General features: G+C 34.9%; 1 protein-coding gene across 1 annotated transcript in view; it reads left to right on the top strand.

The window, feature by feature from the left end:
* The window catches only part of LOC124355544, a 146,405-nt gene that overhangs the window by 104,268 nt on the left and 20,317 nt on the right, over window positions 1–21,820 (top strand). The window contains exon 5 of the mRNA XM_046806707.1: window positions 16,817–16,984. Coding sequence (XP_046662663.1) covers window positions 16,817–16,984 — 168 coding nt within the window. The remainder of the gene's footprint in view (window positions 1–16,816; window positions 16,985–21,820) is intronic.

The raw sequence follows: 21,820 nt of genomic DNA, 5'->3' as shown, positions 1-21,820 counted from the left end.
TCGATAGTTCATGTAGAATCTCATTACGCTTTGGTACCACATATGAGGTGTAATCTAAGCATCCGTCTGTGGACTAGGACAGACATAAGGACATGAAAGGATCCAATAACTATATGATTCTGATGGATCGATAGTTCATGTAGAATCTCATTACGCTTTGGTACCACATATGAGGTGTAATCTAAGCATCCGTCTGTGGACTAGGACAGACATAAGGACATGAAAGGATCCAATAACTATATGATTCTGATGGATCGATAGTTCATGTAGAATCTCATTACACTTTGATACCACATATGAGGTGTAATCTAAGCATCCGTCTGTGGACTAGGAAAGACATAAGAACATGAAAGGATTCAATAACTATAGGATTCCGATGGATCGATAGTTCATGTAGAATGTCATTAAGTTTTGGTACAATAGTTATGTTTATAGTCATTGCAGGTATGTAAATGTTTAAAGATGATAATTTGAGTACTTAAATAAATCGATATAACTAATGGATACAATTTATCGAAGAACCCAGCAAAACGATTCAAATTTCACTCACTAATTATTCAGGTTTAAATATATTTATTTTATTTTATTATTGTTGTTGTTTTCATCAAACTAATAATTGCATGAAACATACGTGCTATTGTGATTGCGCGCAAGTTTTAAACATTTAGCTCTTTCTTAATCACATAACTAATAGTATTTAGTACAAACTAGGGCACGGTATTTAATAATAACCGATGACGTATTCAAGGTATTCTGTATGACAATATATACGCTCTAGTGGGTTTTAAACATTTATTCCTTTTACAATATGGATACTGCCACTAGCTTCCGTTTGATGGTAAATGAAGTGTAACAATAATTTTCATTGTTGCCACGAGGAGAACCGGCTCGAATAACTACGGAGCGGGTGTTATATTCAGTAACTTTGCAATAGTTCAGCGATTTCCACTCGAATTACTAACATTTTATGTTGTAGAGGACAGTTATTGTTGTAAAGTGTCTTTTTTTCTTGCGTTATTCTAGCTCAAACGTGTTATATTCAGTAACTTTGCAATAGTTCAGTGATTTCCACTCGAATTACTAACATTTTATGTTGTAGAGGACAGTTATTGTTGTAAAGTGTCTTTTTCTTGCGTTATTCTAGCTCAAACGTGTTATATTCAGTAACTTTGCAATAGTTCAGTGATTTCCACTCGAATTACTAACATTTTATGTTGTAGAGGACAGTTATTGTTGTAAAGTGTCTTTTTCTTGCGTTATTCTAGCTCAAACGTGTTATATTTCAGTAACTTTGCAATAGTTCAGTGATTTCCACTCGAATTACTAACATTTTTATGTTGTAGAGGACAGTTATTGTTGTAAAGTGTCTTTTTCTTGCGTTATTCTAGCTCAAACGTGTTTATATTCAGTAACTTTGCAATAGTTCAGTGATTTCCACTCGAATTACTAACATTTTATGTTGTAGAGGACAGTTATTGTTGTAAAGTGTCTTTTTCTTGCGTTATTCTAGCTCAAACGTGTTATATTCAGTAACTTTGCAATAGTTCAGTGATTTCCACTCGAATTACTAACATTTTATGTTGTAGAGGACAGTTTATTGTTGTAAAGTGTCTTTTTTCTTGCGTTATCCTAGCTCAAATTCTAGCTCAAACGTGTTATATTCAGTAACTTTGCAATAGTTCAGTGATTTCCACTCGAATTACTAACATTTTATGTTGTAGAGGACAGTTATTGTTGTAAAGTGTCTTTTTCTTGCGTTATTCTAGCTCAAACGTGTTTATATTCAGTAACTTTGCAATAGTTCAGTGATTTCCACTCGAATTACTAACATTTTATGTTGTAGAGGACAGTTTATTGTTGTAAAGTGTCTTTTTCTTGCGTTATTCTAGCTCAAACGTGTTATATATTCAAGTAACTTTGCAATAGTTTCAGTGATTTCCACTCGAATTACTAACATTTTATGTTGTAGAGGACAGTTTATTGTTGTAAAGTGTCTTTTTCTTGCGTTATTCTAGCTCAAACGTGTTATATTCAGTAACTTTGCAATAGTTCAGTGATTTTCCACTCGAATTACTAACATTTTATGTTGTAGAGGACAGTTATTGTTGTAAAGTGTCTTTTTCTTGCGTTATTCTAGCTCAAAACGTGTGTTATATTCAGTAACTTTGCAATAGTTCAGTGATTTCCACTCGAATTACTAACATTTTATGTTGTAGAGGACAGTTATTGTTGTAAAGTGTCTTTTTCTTGCGTTATTCTAGCTCAAACGTGTTATATTCAGTAACTTTGCAATAGTTCAGTGATTTCCACTCGAATTACTAACATTTTTATGTTGTAGAGGACAGTTATTGTTGTAAAGTGTTCTTTTTCTTGCGTTATTCTAGCTCAAACGTGTTATATTCAGTAACTTTGCAATAGTTCAGCGATTTCCACTCGAATTACTAACATTTTATGTTGTAGAGGACAGTTATTGTTGTAAAGTGTCTTTTCTTTGCGTTATTCTAGCTCAAACGTGTTATATTCAGTAACTTTGCAATAGTTCAGTGATTTTCCACTCGAATTACTAACATTTTATGTTGTAGAGGACAGTTATTGTTGTAAAGTGTCTTTTTCTTGCGTTATTCTAGCTCAAACGTGTTATATTCAGTAACTTTGCAATAGTTTCAGTGATTTCCACTCGAATTACTAACATTTTATGTTGTAGAGGACAGTTATTGTTGTAAAAGTGTCTTTTTCTTGCGTTATTCTAGCTCAAACGTGTTATATTCAGTAACTTTGCAATAGTTTCAGTGATTTCCACTCGAATTACTAACATTTTATGTTGTAGAGGACAGTTATTGTGTTGTAAAGTGTCTTTTTCTTGCGTTATTCTAGCTCAAACGTGTTATATTCAGTAACTTTGCAATAGTTTCAGTGATTTCCACTCGAATTACTAAACATTTTATGTTGTAGAGGACAGTTATTGTTGTAAAGTGTCTTTTTCTTGCGTTTATTCTAGCTCAAACGTGTTTATATTCAGTAACTTTGCAATAGTTCAGTGATTTCCACTCGAATTACTAACATTTTATGTTGTAGAGGACAGTTATTGTTGTAAAGTGTCTTTTTCTTGCGTTATTCTAGCTCAAACGTGTTATATATTCAGTAACTTTGCAATAGTTCAGTGATTTCCACTCGAATTACTAACATTTTATGTTGTAGAGGACAGTTATTGTTGTAAAGTGTCTTTTTCTTGCGTTATTCTAGCTCAAACGTGTTATATTCAGTAACTTTGCAATAGTTCAGTGATTTCCACTCGAATTACTAACATTTTATGTTGTAGAGGACAGTTATTGTTTGTAAAGTGTCTTTTTCTTGCGTTATTCTAGCTCAAAAACGTGTTATATTCAGTAACTTTGCAATAGTTCAGTGATTTCCACTCGAATTACTAACATTTTATGTTGTAGAGGACAGTTTTATTGTTGTAAAGTGTCTTTTTCTTGCGTTATTCTAGCTCAAACGTGTTATATTCAGTAACTTTGCAATAGTTCAGTGATTTCCACTCGAATTACTAACATTTTATGTTGTAGAGGACAGTTTATTGTTGTAAAGTGTCTTTTTTCTTGCGTTATTCTAGCTCAAACGTGTTATATTCAGTAACTTTGCAATAGTTCAGTGATTTCCACTCGAATTACTAACATTTTATGTTGTAGAGGACAGTTATTGTTTGTAAAGTGTCTTTTTCTTTGCGTTATTCTAGCTCAAACGTGTTATATTCAGTAACTTTGCAATAGTTCAGCGATTTCCACTCGAATTACTAACATTTTATGTTGTAGAGGACAGTTATTGTTGTAAAGTGTCTTTTTCTTGCGTTATTCTAGCTCAAACGTGTTATATAACCATTATTCTTAAAAGGGTAGGTGTAAAGTTTTATAATAAATGTTTAAAATATGTACCGAAAAGACAAATTACGTAAGTTGGAGCTTTGTGAGATTTTAGAAGATAAATTTATGAAATTGCAAAGTTTACAGGCGAGCGTAACTGTGACAAGAAAACTAAAACGCATCATTCTAGGAATTAAATAAAATATAAATTTGCCACCTTGCTCCTAAAATAGAATAAAGGCGAACTGAAATGTTGTTTGGGATTGGGTATAGAGCTTCCAATATTCCTGTATCGACTACGTAACTTAATCATTAACAAAACACTAGAGTTGACGTTCCTTAGAAAAGACGTTAACTGGAAAACCACGAAGTCGGTAGACTTGGCTCTACATCGAATTTCGACATCAGAGCTCAACAGTTTGTAGTCCCAAAAGAATCGAAGTCGCAGTGAGAAGAATCTAACACTAAGTCGAAGTGAGAAGAACAACAACTCGAAACTCTCCTAAAACAAAACTACGACGGGGTTAGCCATTTATCGAGTCAACTTGCAATCATTGTAACATGGTCTAGGAAAAAGAACATCACTACAACTTAAATTATTATATAATATACTTGTCCCAACGAAGAAAGTACTCTTTATAATTCAATGTTTATTGAACATATATATATATATATATATATATATATATATATAATATATATATATATATATATATATATTGATTACGAAGAAATGAAGGGTACAAATAATCATTATTAAAGTTAACATTCATACTAAATTATGTTCATATACAGAGTGTTCAGTAAAAATGTTCCATTAGTTTGGGATTTTGTTTTATACATAAAAATTAACAAAAACTTTCATATGATTATGACATTCCTTCATATGAAATGTTTTGTTCATTTTTATGGTAACACAACATTTTTATGTAATTGTTAGGTTAAAATAATTTAAACGTCCACCAATTTGAAGCGGGTAAAAGAATTGTGTTAATATTTTCAAAAAGCTCTAGAAAAGTTTAGTACAATTCTTAGAAGTTTTATAACTTTATCTTATCTGGTTGAAAATATATAACGTTTTTGATAAAAGGCACATAGAGACAGATAGACGTAAAACTAGAGGTTTTAGGGCATATCTTCATCTGAACTTTTTGCTCATATTTATGTATAGAACAAAATCCCAAATTATTGGAACACTTTTATTGAACACCCTGTATGCGTAAGTTTTAAAGGAAAACGTAAGATAGAAGAGGATTTAAGTAAGAAAGGAATGAATTGGTACAGGAACATAGCCTAGAACAAGTTAATAAGACAGTCAGTATCAGCTCGTGTACCAGAATAGGCCCATCAATTCCTCTCGCGCTCATTGACAACTTTACGAAGTAAGGACAAGTTTTTATATCGCCTTAAGCAGACTTTGTAAAGTAGCTGTGACTAATTAGGCAAACTTTCATGGGCTTAATTAGTCTACATTAACAAAGTTGTTGCTTCTCTTTTACTCATTTATTGTTTCAGCAAAACAGGTTTTTTCTTTGTCGTTAGAGTAATTTTTACGGCCACCATTAATATAATAACTAACAGAAAGAATAAACTTAAAACTATTTTGATAAATCAATATTACATAACTGCATGGTTTTATCTGTTTTTGTTTTAATCCCATCGCCATTCTGGTGCACTGCAATAAATCGTTTGATTAGTCCAGTGTTAGCCCTTTCACTGCCAACGTCCCTGTTTTAAGGACGTTGTAAAACTATACCTAAACTGCCAACGACCTTAAAACCGGACGTCGGTAATCTACGCCTAAACTGCCAGCGTCCTTTTTTCCGGACGTTCGTAAAATAATTAATTAATAATATAGAAGTTCACATAATTGTCCTTTTATTTGTGTTTACTGTGTTTCAGAATGAAGCACAGAATACGTAACACATGTTGTAAAGTAATATTCTATTAACAGATGATTTACATCAGCTGGTATAGTTTGGCATTTTGTGCCGCTAGTAGCGCTGAGTGCAAACAGCATGGTCACCGAGTGAGCTTTGGTTATCGTGTTTGTATACATTTGAATCAGAGTAATTAATGTGCTTTATTTGTTGTGTACGAGTGTAATGTGATAATATATTAAATATGAAGAGGTCTCGATCTCCCGTAAGTGAGGGAACTATCAGAAACATTATTGAAGAAGACTATTTGAGTGACAGTTTTGTCAGTGACATTTCCAACCTCGGCCATTCTTCAGACAGCAGTTCTGATGTTGATGATACGGACGTAGACCCCGATTTCGATCCCAATGAAGCTGGAACATCATCAGGTAATCGTGGACTTGGGCTAACCCATAATTTCAGTCGGTATATTTCTGATTCCGATTCTGATGGCAGTGACAATGACGACCCAAATTAGAAATAGGCAACATATGCAATCTAGGCCTAGGCTACCCGCTCATCCTATTGGCCTAAATGAGTCAGAAATGCCCCCTAATGAAGAAATAAACACTTCTAGTGAATCAGAGGATGAAATGGGATGGATTGAGGTTACGGAAGCTAATGATCATTTGCATAGACCCAGACCAAATTTTTTAGTTTTTCATGAACTTCCAGGCCCAAAACATTGCCCTGAAAAAGACTCACCCCCATGCTCTTATTTCAAACTGTTTTTTACGGATTCTCTAATTGACATAATAGTTCAGTACACTAATAAGTATGCCAGAGAATTTATTGAAGCTAACCGTGACAAGCTAAAAAAGGCACAGCCGAGCACAAGTCTGGAGATCAGTCACTCCGTCAGAAATATATGCCTTTATTATCGTTTTGATAAATATGGGAATTAAAAACATGCCTAGTATTGAGTCCTATTGGTGGACCTCTCAAAGTCAAATCATTCCCTGGTTCTCCCGTATGTTCACCAGAAACCGCTTTCAGGCAATTTTGCAATTTTTCCACCTTGTTGACACAAGAAACCTGCCAAAACCAAATGAAAATGGATATGATCCCTGTACTAGGTTCAAACCTTTAGTCGATCACATGAATCGTGTTTCAAAACTTCACTTCACACCTGGTCAAAATATATCAGTGGATGAGAGTTAATGATTGCCCACAAAATCCCATTCACAACTTTTACAATACATGCCCAAGAAACAACACCATCGCTGGGTGTGAAGTTGTGGATGCTGTGCGAAGCAGCATCACACTACTGTGTTAGTTTATTTGTTTACCAGAGAGCTGAAGGTGAGATACAAGAGTTTGATAACCAGGAGAGGTTTGGGGTTTTCAGTTGTAGACACTCTCATGAAAAAAAAAGCTAATCTTTATGAAAAAGGTTACCACATTTACATAGATAACTTTTTTTTCGTCTACTAAACTGGCAAAATATTTATACAAGAAAGGTACATATGTAACAGGTACACTACGTCACAACCGAAAAAGGCATTCCTGAACAAATGAAGACAAAATTTTCAGTTGGTGATGAAACTAAGTACATGAGGAGAAATCCTCTGATTCTACTGGGTTACCGTGAAAAAAAGAGCCAAAAAAAGCAGGTATTACTACTATCAACCCAGTGGCAAAGGCTGAGTCCGTAACAAAATCCAAGAGAAGAGGTAACAAAATACATATTTCTACAAAGCCTTCCATTATAAGAGCATATAACTCATTTATGGGAGAGAGTTGATGGTGCAGACCAGATGCTGTACCAGTACCAGGATGACCGAAAAAATATGAAGTTCTGGAAGAAAGTAGCCCTCAACTTGTTTGGTAGAATGATGCTCAATGCATACTTACTGTATAAAGTAAACACGACAAAGCCTTTAAGCCATTTAGATTTATTATAGCATCAGTTGTAGAGGAAATGGGCAGGAGTGGATACAAGAGCAGGAAAGCAGACATGGACCCAGACTCGGCCCTAATCCGAGAGGTACTCCAACCAACTGAGGTGGTGGTGATGCAGATTCAAGCAAGTTTTTTGAAAAAATTGAAAACAATAAAGAAAAAAAACTGCTGTGTGTGTAGTGCTGCCAGTACAAAGGCGGGTGGTAAGAGGAAAAAGTCTACGTACCAGTGTACAAAGTGCAAGAAGGGATTGCACACTAAGTGCTTCCCATTTCACTCGTGCTAAATTTGCTAACATGGATTCTTTTGTAAATATGACAAGAATGATTGTAAATAGCCTAAGAAAATATTCTAAGAACTATTTTTTTAAGTTGAAAAGAATAATAAAGCAGTTTTAGAGTTGAATAAGACAATAACTTGGTGAAGCAGTTGTTACAGTGTGGTTTTTCAGATTGCCTTTTAAATTTTGTGAGTTTGTAATAAGTCATAAAAACACTCATAAAAACTATAATTTTAAAGATATTTACATAATTTCTTTTTAATTTGTTAAAAAATAGTATTGAGCTTCAAAATAAAACACTTTAAATTTATATTGAATGAAGTTTACAAAATATAAATCTCAAGTCAAACTAAAAAAAAAAAAAATTTTATATAAAAGGTAAGTACATATTTTGTTTCAAAAATATTATAAGTTCCTGAATTGTACTTTTAGATATTTGTATTAAATACTACATTTATTGAGGAAAAAAACAAAGCATTATTTAGCTTTCAATGACTATAAATAGCAAAGCTATGAATTTTTATGTGAAAACATTGCAAAATGTCCAAAATTGGCCTGGCAGTTTGGGTACATGCCCATGATGAACAGCCTGGCAGGTTAGGCGCATGTAGTAACAAAATTGTCTGGCAGTAAAAGGGTTAAACACAAAAGCGAAAATCTCGCAAAAGGAACCCTTATAGCACACACAGTTTTGTTTGAACTATCCCAGCCTAAGGCGTGGTGGTTTGGGGGGGGGGTATTAACAGTAATGCAAACGATCTCTGTGTGTATTTGTTTCATTGATTTGCGTTGTATGTTAATAACAAACAAGTTACTACATATAACTTGTCCTACATGACTCATAGTTTATTGCCTGATGTAGTCTGATTATAAAGGAAACCCAATGTATTGTATGTTTGTCAGATATCGGCGCTGTGTACTGTACATAAACTCTCGATTTAACCTTAAGATGTTCTATGGAATTATTCATGACATGATAGTCCTTAAGGTACTTTCTTTTGTTCTCTTGAGACAAAGGCTTACAAATTGCGTTTGATCCTCAAAGGACCTTTGCTCTGCTTCCTGGGTGGGTAAAGCTGGGGATAGGGGACGCCTCTTGTTAATATCCATGAGGAAGGATTTTGTGCCTTAATCTCAGTCACGCCTCCTTAGAACAAAGAGAGGCCAGTTCTGTATCAGCCTCTCTACTCAAAGTGGTCCGAGAGTGTCACACATTTATGTCTAGGGATCCATTAATACTTAGGGATCCAGTAACTACAACAGTCACCCCCGCAGTAGACTAGACCTATCGATCTATCCTTGCACCCCGATATCTCGACATTTGCGGTTACTGGTGTGCCGCTCTTGGAGATTCGTACGTTTTCCCAGATAAAGTGGCACATCTGTACCTAGTGTAAGTTCAACTGGAAGGTATGAACCAGCCAGATGTAACCCTTCTGGTTAGCTAAGATACTTATATTTCCTCTAATCGTCCTTATTTGTTACACCTGACCCGGTTTCTCGTCTTGGACCACAATATAGTCGAATAATAATCAGTCTTAAGTGAGATTTTGGAAAACCCCCTCGAAGTCAAGAGGTTGTCATCATTATTTGTGAATTCCATCTCTACTAGAGGCCTGAGATTCTGTAGTGTTGGAAGACGTGTAAAAATCGTTTTCGACCACGAAAAGACCTTAATCAATGTTCCGTAAAACGGTCGATATATTATTATATGGCTCGATACTACCATGTGATACACTCATTCACCAAATAGGTTAGTGTAACACACGTAATTAATGGAGCACAGAAGAGTCTTCCGCTAGTATGCAGAACACTTTCTCTTTCACTTACACTATTAAAAATGATTAAAGTTTCTTCACGTTCAAGTCACTTTTCAACCCTAAATTGACCAAACTACAAAAAAGGTTATAAGTGTTAAAAGCTCGTAAATTGTGTCATAGCTGTTATACGAGATGTTTTGGCTTATTGTACAAAATTGAAGTTACAGTGCAAAAAACGTGAATAATGGAACTTAGCAATGCAAAATTTTCAAAAATTTTCTGAATACAAATTGAAATTTATCAAAGTAACTATAAGCCCTTATTTTTATAGGACTTAAAAAAGAAAATAAATATTAGTGTTTTTTATCTCTCCTATATACATTTACACAAATATGGACTTTAATCTGAAATCTAACAAATTTTATATTTAATAGTGAGTGGAAAGGAACACGAGAAGGGTAGGGATGGGACGTTTATCCTGATACTTGTCCACATGCTAGTTAGTATCAGTTGGAGACAAAATAACTTTATAATAATATTTCCTCTAAACACAGGTTGACTAAACGAACACAAGTTTGAACACTGAAAGAAGATTCGAATAATTTACACGAACGTTATGCATGGATCTACTTCGTTACGTCTGATCTGTATTCTAATTTCAAGCACATTAACTATTGGCCACTGCAGAAGTTCCTTCTAATCCTACTCAGAAAATCTCTCCACGGAACATCTACTTTAGACAGCACACAGTTCATTTCTCTAGATATCCCTTCCGCATCAGCAAACCTCAGTCCTAGTAAAGATTGACATGGATTTACCTTACGGTATTCGGCGAAGCACGATCACCAATCCCTTGTGATGGACAAGTAATAATTTCTTCTGTAATATTAAGAGAATTTCATCTTTTAGAATTGTAATTAACATATTATTTTTTAAATATTCTAAGGTGCACTGTTCAGCACTGGGATGAGCGTTAACGAAGACTGTCACTTAACAGACCAGTTAAATGTGTTTTGTCAGACTGTTCGCAGAATATCTCTGTAGTTAATTAGCTTTAAATAGGGATGAAACCTAATTTATAAAAATATAAAATCCTGGATCCCTCGATGAGGATACTCAAAGTGCACGTGGTTCGCCTACATGTGTTCCACATACTCGCTCTACCACAAGTTACCGTACTGCTCGTAATCACATATTAGTGCTACCACAAGTTACCGTACTGCTCGTAATCACGTATTAGTGCTAACACAAGTTACCGTACTGCTCGTAATCACATATTAGTGCTACCACAAGTTACCGTACTGCTCGTGATCACGTATTAGTGCTACCACAAGTTACCGCACTGCTCGTGATCACACACACACACACGTGCTACCACAAGTTACCGCGCTGCTCGTGAACAACATACTCGTGCTACTACAAGTTACCGTACTGCTCGTGATCACACACACGTGCTACCACAAGTTACCGCACTGCTCGTGAACAACATACTTGCTCTACCACAAGTTACCGTACTGCTCGTAATCACGTATTAGTGCTACCACAAGTTATCGCACTGCTCGTGATCACACACACGTGCTACCACAAGTTACCGCACTGCTCGTGATCACACACACGTGCTACCACAATTTACCGCACTGCTCGAGAACAACATACTCGTGCTACTACAAGTTACCGTACTGCTCGTGATCACACACACGTGCTACCACAAGTTACCGCACTGCTCGTGAACAACATACTCGCTCTACCACAAGTTACCGTACTGCTCGTAATCACGTATTAGTGCTACCACAAGTTACCGCACTGCTCGAGAACAACATACTCGTTCTACCACAAGTTACCGCACTGCTCGTGAACAACATACTCGTGCTACTACAAGTTACCGTACTGCTCGTGATCACGTATTAGTGCTACCACAAGTTACCGCACTGCTCGAGAACGACATACTCGTGCTACTACAAGTTACCGTACTGCTCGTAATCACGTATTAGTGCTACCACAAGTTACCGTACTGCTCGTGATCACGTATTAGTGCTACCACAAGTTACCGCACTGCTCGTGATCACACACCCGTGCTACCACAAGTTACCGCGCTGCTCGTGAACAACATACTCGTGCTACTACAAGTTACCGTACTGCTCGTGATCACACACACGTGCTACCACAAGTTTACCGCACTGCTCGTGATCACACACCCGTGCTACCACAAGTTACCGCGCTGCTCGTGAACAACATACTCGTGCTACTACAAGTTACCGTACTGCTCGTGATCACACACACGTGCTACCACAGTTACCGCACTGCTCGTGAACAACATACTTGCTCTACCACAAGTTTACCGTACTGCTCGTAATCACGTATTAGTGCTACCACAAGTTTACCGCGCTGCTCGTGAACAACATACTCGTGCTACTACAAGTTACCGTACTGCTCGTGATCACACACACGTGCTACCACAATTTACCGCACTGCTCGAGAACAACATACTCGTGCTACTACAAGTTACCGTACTGCTCGTGATCACACACACGTGCTACCACAAGTTACCGCACTGCTCGTGAACAACATACTCGCTCTACCACAAGTTACCGTACTGCTCGCAATCACGTATTAGTGCTACCACAAGTTTACCGTACTGCTAGTAATTACGTATTAGTGCTACTACAAGTTACCGCACTGCTCGTGAACACGAATTAGTGCTACCACAAGTTACCGTACTGCTCGTGATCACGTATTAGTGCTACCACAAGTTACCGCACTGCTCGAGAACAACATACTCGTGCTACCACAAGTTACCGTACTGCTCGTGAACAACATTCTCGTGTTGCTACAAGTTACCGTACTGCTCGTGAACTACATTCTCGTGCTACCACAAGTTACCGTACTGCTCTTGATCAACATTCTCGTGCTACCACAAGTTACCGTACTGCTCGTGATCAACATACTCGTGCTACCACAAGTTACCGCATTTCTCGCTATGCGTACAATGTTATTTATTCTCTATTTAAAAGAGGAAATGTTCTTGTTATTATTCATTATTAGAATAAAATAAAATGGGGTATAACCTTTTTTGATATGTGGTAGTAAATGTGTTATCTAAGTATGAAATAAAACACCCATAAATACCCATTAGCCTAACATTAGAAAATACAAGTAAAACTTGAAATTTGTCATAGAAGTAAATATTTAATTATCTTCCAAATTAAATTCAATCAACTGGTATCTTCATTCTCGTTTTCATAATTATAGGAAAATCGTTAACAGAATATTGAAATTCTTGGAAAATTCTTTTTTAACAGTTCCTATTAGCAGTTGTAAGAAATTAATAATTTTTCTTATAAAAATTATTTTTACATACATGTATTAGCATAAGCACAGAAAACATTACACAAAGATGTCATTGGAACACGATATACAGCGCGATCCTAAGGCCAGACCCAGAAACTATAATTTACTGGATTAACGCGACACTAGTGAATGTTTGCGTACTGGTCCTAGTACTACTCGTTGAGTTGTCTAGTTTTGTTTAACTTTTGTTTACGAGGTTTATCCAACAAAAATACTAATGGATATTACGCGCAAGTATTAAAAACTCAGTTTTAGTTGAACTTCTGAAAATAAATTAAAGGTTATTGTGACGAAAGATAGAGCATTGATGATGCTAAAAACATACTTCATCTACAGTACTTAAGAATTTAAGTATTTTCCTTGCAAAAAGTTAGATTTGTAAAAACGTTTATTTGTAGAGCAGAACATTTTAGTCAGTTGCGTTTTCCGCACTTAAAAGTGTAATGTAAAAATGGCATGGGAAACATACACTTGTACAAGGACAGTGAATAAGTTAGAAATCAATGCAAAATCAATCAAAAGAGATCCGAATTATTGAGGTATGACTGTGAAATGTCTGTGAAAGAGGAAACTCTGTGGAGAGTTTTTATTGCCTTGCCATTATTAACTACCGCCCAAGTCAAAATGGAACAACAGGAAGTTTTATAATTAATTCCGCTCAGTGAAACGAAAACTCAAGTTTGACAAAAGAAAAGGCTAACGCCAATGTTGGCATCTTTGTTTGTTGACTTGTCAAATAATTCTGAACTTTTTAATTAACAGTACGTAGACAATGTCTTCTTGCCAGATCGGCCAACTTCCATATAAGTAGGTAATTTTGTAACGATCTTTGCTTGAACTAAATAATTGAATAGTATAATATAATATTTACTATCAAAAATTGTATTCGAAATAGCTAAATAGGCTTTTATCATACTGTTATTTAAAATCAATTATGTTTAGTGGATTGTAAATATGCTTCCTTTGTGAATTCAAATTGTAAGTATCCGAAATTGGAATTTACTGTGAAATTGATCATGCCATCCATTCATCAAAGTCATAACTAATTGTGAATGAAGATATTACAAAATATCATTATCCAGTCCATTTTAACGTATGAGCTGATCTTAAACTTTTTGAAATGGTTTAATTTTCTTTAATTCTTTTAAAATTTTCGGTATGCAATATAATTCATGACTTATTTATTTTAATAGTTCACTCACTCTTTTTTATCATATTATTATTTATAACATAATTGTTTAGTATGACCGTAGTTTTATACTATAATTCTTATATGAATTACCATGAACTATAGGGAAGCATCCTACATTCAAATAAGGGCTTTTCCAATTATTGAAATGTTTATTGACATTGTACTGTTTAAATTTTGAATTCAATTCAAATTTTTAAGATAGATCATGGTTTAAAAATAGTTGGTTCACTCATAGTTTTATCCCAAATTCTTCCGCAAACATTAAACACAACAACTCTCTTGGTGAACCTATATCTGTGAATAGTTTAGTATAGTTCTGTATGACAGTTTTAGGTGAGGTCCTCTTCTTACAAGGGTCAAATACTTCTTCCTAGAATCCTTTTATTGTCCAGGGCTAACACACATTTATGTTCACAATTCATCACCAATGTTTGAACGCAATTCGAAACAACATTTTAAGTTATAATTCAGACATAAATCACCACCCTCACGTTAAGTAGAACAATCCAGGTAAATCTTGGTGAAAATATTTCCCCACTTTTATGGTATTTGGAACACATTTTCTAAGGATTGGAAAATACGCATTTTAAGATGTTGATGGAAGCAGTGACGCATCGGGCAAAGTCTGCTTTGATGGCTCTTTCCGAGGTATAATTTCCCTCGGGAGCCGGTCGAGAGTTCCCGCCGCAAAGGCAAAGATAATCACTGGATTGCTTAGTATAAAAAGTAGACATTATCTTTTCTTTAAATCATACCATACTTTAAACTGAGTATCAATACGATTCCAATACAAAGTGTCACAGATAAATGTTTAAATACGAAACCTATATAAATATAGTCTTCAATAAGAAATAGGAATACATTGATAAACAACTTCTATATTTCGGCTTAACCGTCTTCAGGAAATTAAACATGATAAATAGGGCTATAAGAATACAATAAACATTGAACATCAACATAGAAAATGAAAATAAAGATTGAATGATGTTGAATGGTAAACATATGAATTGATTTCATAAATTAACTTTGTTGACTGTCACCTTAAATTTAATCCATTTGGAAATTTTGATTTGGTGACTAGCTGATGGGCTTGTTCCATGGTTCTAAGACTGTGTTTACTGATATTTTGTGATATATTTCTAATTGGTTTCTCCGAAATTTAAGTTATGTTTTAAGCCATGTGCCACTACAGGTTGCTCTGAATGTGCTACCATTACACCCATTCACCCGGTAAGTGAGAGATCCGGGTTCGAGTCCCGGCGGAGCAAGTACTGCGATTCAATGTTTATTGAAATAAATTATGAGTTTTTTAAAGTGATCCAATAGTGACTTAGCACCACACTTTAAATTTGGAACTTGCTCAATTTTAAGTTTTACTCAGGAATACACTTTCAAATGTTTTGAAGATGGCCGCCATTTTCCAACTTTAAAATATTTTATGGAACACTGTATTTTATGTTGTTTTTAGATTCTACTCTAAAAAATAAACCTTTTGTACTTGAGAGTTTTTCCATATCTCTAATGGTTCAGGAGCTACGTGGACTGGAAGTTTTCATAATTTTTTTAATATGGCGCCCAACTTTAAAATCTTTTATAGAACACCCTGTATTTTATGTTGTTTTTAGATTCTACTCTACAAAATAAGACATTTTTGCTTTTGGAAGTTTTTCTATATCTCTAATGGTTCAGGAGCTACGTGGACTGGAAGTTTTTCGGATTTTTTCACTGATGGTGAAAACTTTCTCCTGAACCATTAGAGATATAGAAAAACTTTCAGAAGCAAAAATGTCTTATTTTGTAGAGTAGAATCTAAAAACAACATAAAATACAGGGTGTTCCATAAAAGATTTTTAAGTTGGCCACCATATTGGAAAATGGCGCCCATCTTCAAAAAATTTGAAAGTGTATTCCTGATTAAAACTTAAAATTGAGCAAGTTCCAAATTTAAAGTGTGGTGCTAAGTCATGTAATTAAAAAGTTAGCTATTGGATCACTTTATATGTATATATATATATATATATATATATATATATATATGCATATATTGACTTTATATTCACAGGTGAGAAAAAAATATTTGTAACTGTTACAATAAGAAATCAAATATAAAAGTGAAAAATTTATCACCTTTATTGTTCCCCGAAAACAATTGTATGAATTCCGATGAAACTAGCATAATACGTCGAGAACCTCACTACTTTAAAAAGAAAAATTATTCTACGCTTCTTTGTTTGAAATTTACTGTTATCGAATGATGAGTTGAAAGGATCCTGTCATTGAGTACGGGTGAATAGATATGTCTGACTGATTTACAGAACACTTGCTCAATTCACTTGAACTTATTACATTTTTCCACAATTGATATTGTGAGGATTTGGATCTATTCTCTTATTCGAGTGTCAATAAACCTTAAGGCAACGGTATAGTTTATTTAACAATCTATTATATACTCCGTGTGTTACCACCCAAGGAAAATATCGAGACAGACTTTAAGATATGTTGTGTTGTAATAATGAGAAATACTCAGGTTATTTTATTCGTGGTTTCTGTTTCAGTTGGAGCAACTGTACATCGAGGTACTGTACACGATCACCAACAAAGTGGGCGCCTCTAGCGGCCAGTTCTCGCACTACCAGGAAGACCTCTACAACTACGCCCAGAAGGCCTTTAACATTCCACAGGACCAGCATAGGCGCTACCTCGCCATAGCTGGGGAGGAAAAGGTGTGGTGCAAATTAAATTTAACATTACTCAAGTACACTAATAATTCCTTTATTTTTTGTTATAATAACACACATACTTTAGTAACAAACTTTGTATTACATGAACTGCATGTTATGGTATGTTGCAATGGTATGGCACTTAACATCTAAACGTTCTTTATATTTATGTATGTTATATTGTTGGTAGGTTTGTGAATATTACCGATAATAATTCCAATCTGGGACTCCAACCAGTCTGGTTGAAGTAGTACTGGGTCCTCTCTTTAGTTGAACACCCCTCCCGCACACTATATGGTTGTCTAGCCACTACTTATCTCGTAGATAATTCCAACCTGGGACTCCAACCAGTCTGGTTGAAGTAGTACTGGGTCCTCTCTCGAGTTGACCACCCCTCCCGCACACTATATGGTTGTCTAGCCACTACTTATCTCGCAGATAATTCCAATCTGGGACACCATACAGTCTGGTTGAAGTAGTACTGGGTCCTCTCTTTAGTTGAACACCCCTCCCGCACACTATATGGTTGTCTAGCCACTACTTATCTCGTAGATAATTCCAATCTGGGACTCCAACCAGTCTGGTTGAAGTAGTACTGGGTCCTCTCTCGAGTTGACCACCCCTCCCGCACACTATATGGTTGTCTAGCCACCACTTCACTCGCAGATAATTCCAACCTAGGACACCATACAGTCTGGTTGAAGTAGTACTGGCTCCTCTCTTGAGTTGAACACCCCTCCTGCAGCTAAATGGTTGTGCTGCCACTACTTCTTTCGCATTAGTGTGTGATTGTGATCATTCAGATGGTGTGATTGATTTTTGCCTGTTGTATAGCGCTTTAAAATAATGTCTTGAAGCGAAAAAGTAATTTTATTACTTGCCTAGGAATTACTGCATTAAAACTAGAGTTTTAAGTAGTTAGACAATGTTTTAACAGACCGAAATAAAAACTGAGGAATATAAAAATATTATTAATATATAATGTTATGTATTTATTTGTGATAATTTTTAAAATACCACAAAGTGTAATAGAATAATGTTTTTCATACACATTTCTTCGTATATTCAAACCTTAACAGCTTTCTTACTAATTGTAAGTTGTTTGAAAACTGATTCAGATTCCTTCCGCCCCTACTGAAATGAATAAAACATTATGTTTTATTTTGCTCGCTTCAAGAAAACTATCATAAAGAGCTTTGACAATTAGTTTGTTTTTAAAATTTTCCTAAAAAAAAACTAGCCCACCGAGAACCGATTCTACCGCGAGTACAAATAACCGATTAAAATCTACGTCGTGAACTAATTCATTCTGCCCAAGCGATTCCCATTCACTTAAAAATATCAAACGATGACTCACACAATTCATCAAACTCTAAACTGGACTTGTGCAACTTCTTCAGACATCATCCATCCGAGGCACGAACAGAGTAAGTCATCAATCTCAACTTTTCTAATGTAACTTTACCCAGCACAAAACTGTGATACGGACAAGAAAGGAGACAGAGTCGAGATGAACGTGAATGACCCTACCTAACTTCTAAAGCACCGATTCGACATTGTTCAAGTGAGAAGCAGACTTCTGAAGGCTAAAGGGACCTTTTCATTAAGTTAACGAGACATGTGTATGGGGAGGGATACAGTATGAAACATTATATTCAATCTAAATTAGGAAAAATTTACTGTACCATCTGCTTTATCTGAGTTGTTCCAAGAACCCATTTTGAATCTGCAAACAAGAGGACATTATCAGCAAAGGACAAAGAATTTATCCGCTGATAGATTTTTACAATTACAAAAGAAATTTATAAATTTACAATTACAAGTCTCTAGCGCCATATTGTGCTTCTTTCTCCTGCTCCTAGTCTACTTCCTTCATTTTATTTTGTGTTTTCTTCACTCTAGCTTCTTTGGTCATTTCTTGGAAGGAGTTTTCAGCATTTTACTCGTATTGTATTAATTTTATGCAATCCATTGTATGTATTTTTCTGCTCTTACACCCGTATTTTCAAAAACTTTTTAGCTTGGCTATTGCACCATCGATAAATTTAACTGCAGCCAATACTCCCCATAGCGCAGTATTATACACTGTATAACACTCTCTTGGAATTTTAGATCAATAATATGATCTAGACTCTCATTTCAATTGTGCGTGTGCTTCCATGAAGACATTTTTGTAAGAGTTCATTTTTTAGGAGGTCTCTGAACATTTATTTTATGTGGAGCATTATTCATTATTGATTCTGGCAATGGGTTTTTGAGAGAATTAGCTTCACCCGTTGTCTGTACCTTTTGGTACAACGCGAAGAATAAAGATCCATGAGCAAAGTTTACTTTGCGGGGTTTCTTCACTTGGTGATAGATAACTTGTGAAAATAATGCACTCATATAGGTGTTTTCATAGCTTCTTGATTATTTAAATTCCTCCTAATAGCTAAACAAAATTAGATTTGGAAAAGATCAATGTGGGCATTTGTTGGTCTACCCTTTCCTAATAAGCCCTTTCCATCTCCTAGTACGATGCCTTTAGACTTAGCTTCAGGCGACGTAGTCTGGATAAACACAAAAAGAAGGTAAACCAAGACAAGAGAGAAGTGTTGTTATACTTACTTAAAGTTGATAACCATGAAAAAACCATAGAGTGCAAAATATGTTGATTAGTACTGTTACATTATATTATAACTAAATTCGTTGAAGCAGTGATCTATTTTCCTAAAAACTTAGTGTTAGTCTTGATCAAATTAATTTTTTTTTAATCAGTTGGTAAAATGTGCGTATTGTGAAGGAAACTATGTAAAATGGGTAGTATACAAAATATGATGATTAGTACTGTTACAGTACACTATGAATAGCTATATACGTTGAAGCGGCGGTCTATTTGTCTACTTCCAAACTTAGTGTTAGTCTTCACACAAACATTTGTTTAATCAGTTGGTAAAATGTATATATTGTGAAGGAAACGATGTAAAAGGGGTAGTATACAAAATATGATGATTAGTACTGTTACAGTACACTATAGCTATATACGTTGAAGCGGGCGGTCTATTTTCCTGGAAACTTAGTGTTAGTCTTCACACAAAAGTTTGTTTAATCAGTTTGTAAAATTTATGTATTGTAAAGGAAACTATGTAAAAAGGGTAGTATACAAAATATGATGATTAGTACTGTTACAGTACACTATATCTATATACGTTGAAACGGCGGTCTATTTGCCCACTTCCAAACTTAGTGTTAGTCTTCACACAAAAATTTGTTTAATCAGTTGGTAAAATGTACGTATTGTGAAGGAAACGATGTAAAAAGGGAAGTATACAAAATATGATGATTTGTACTGTTACAGTACACTATAGCTATATACGTTGAAGCGGCGGTCTATTTGCCCACTTCCAAACTTAGTGTTAGTCTTCACACAAAAAAATTTATTTAATCAGTTGGTAAAATGTATGTATTGTGAAGGAAACGATGTAAAAAGGGTAGTATACAAAATATGATGATTAGTACTGTTACGGTACACTATATCTATATATATGTTGAAGCGGCGGTCTATTTGTCTACTTCCAAGCTTAGTGTTAGTCTTCACACAAAACATTTGTTTAATCAGTTGGTAAAATGTATGTATTGTGAAGGAAACGATGTAAAAAGGGTAGTATACAAAATATGATGATTAGTACTGTTACGGTACACTATATCTATATACGTTGAAGCGGCGGTCTATTTGCCCACTTCCAAACTTAGTGTTAGTCTTCACACACAAATTTGTTTAATCAGTTGGTAAAATGTATGTACTGTGGATGAAACTATGTAAAAAGGGTAGTATACAAAATATGATGATTAGTACAGTTACAGTACACTATAGCTATATACGTTGAAGCGGCGGTCTATTTGCCCACTTCCAAACTTAGTGTTAGTCTTTACACAAAAATGTGTTGGTAAAATTTATGTACTGTGGATGAAACTATGTAAAAAGGGTAGTATACAAAATATGATGATTAGTACTGTTACAGTACACTATAGCTATATATGTTGAAGCGGCGGTCTATTTGTCTACTTCCAAGCTTAGTGTTAGTCTTCACACAAACATTTGTTTAATCAGTTCGTAAAATGTATGTATTGTGAAGGAAACGATGTAAAAGGGGTAGTATACAAAATATGATGATTAGTACTGTTACAGTACACTATAGCTATATACGTTGAAACGGCAGTCTATTTGTCTACCTCCAAACTTAGTGATAGTCTTCACAAAATTAATTTTTTTAATCAGTTGGTAAAATTTATGTACTTTGAAGGAAACAGGATTTTCCGGTCATTTGCCGCAATTGTGTTATACATCATTGTACTCGAAAATAAAGAAGGAATTTATATATGTAACAAATACAAAAGTATAATTTAAGGTTTTTGGCAACACTCTGCCCATACGAAAATAACCTCCTCTCGGATAACACAATTTAGAAGATAAATAACAAACAATGTCTCCGAGGCAGTAATGTGTCTTACGTCTCCGAACTGTTCTAGAATACAAATAATACCCTAGGCCCTTCATGGGTATAAACGTCTTCATTCGCCTTATCAAAATATATTTTTCAAAGATGAATACCAAGGCTGATTTTACTTGTAAAAGCTTTTGTATATGGTGAACATTGAACATGGTTTAGATATATAAATGCCTCAAGGAAAAAGTACACTTCTGCTAGTATTTTAGTAGAAAAAAAAAACAGAAGTAATAATTAAGTATCGTACTGTATTCAGTATTATATATGCTTCATATCACACATTGTATCATATTATTTATTAACTGTATTTTTTCAATAAATGCCTTATAAACCTAAGTTTGTCATTAGGATA

The sequence above is a fragment of the Homalodisca vitripennis genome, chromosome 2, assembly GCF_021130785.1.
Source record: "Homalodisca vitripennis isolate AUS2020 chromosome 2, UT_GWSS_2.1, whole genome shotgun sequence".
Lineage (NCBI taxonomy): Eukaryota > Metazoa > Arthropoda > Insecta > Hemiptera > Cicadellidae > Homalodisca > Homalodisca vitripennis.
This window is presented reverse-complemented; position numbering and strand designations above follow the sequence as displayed.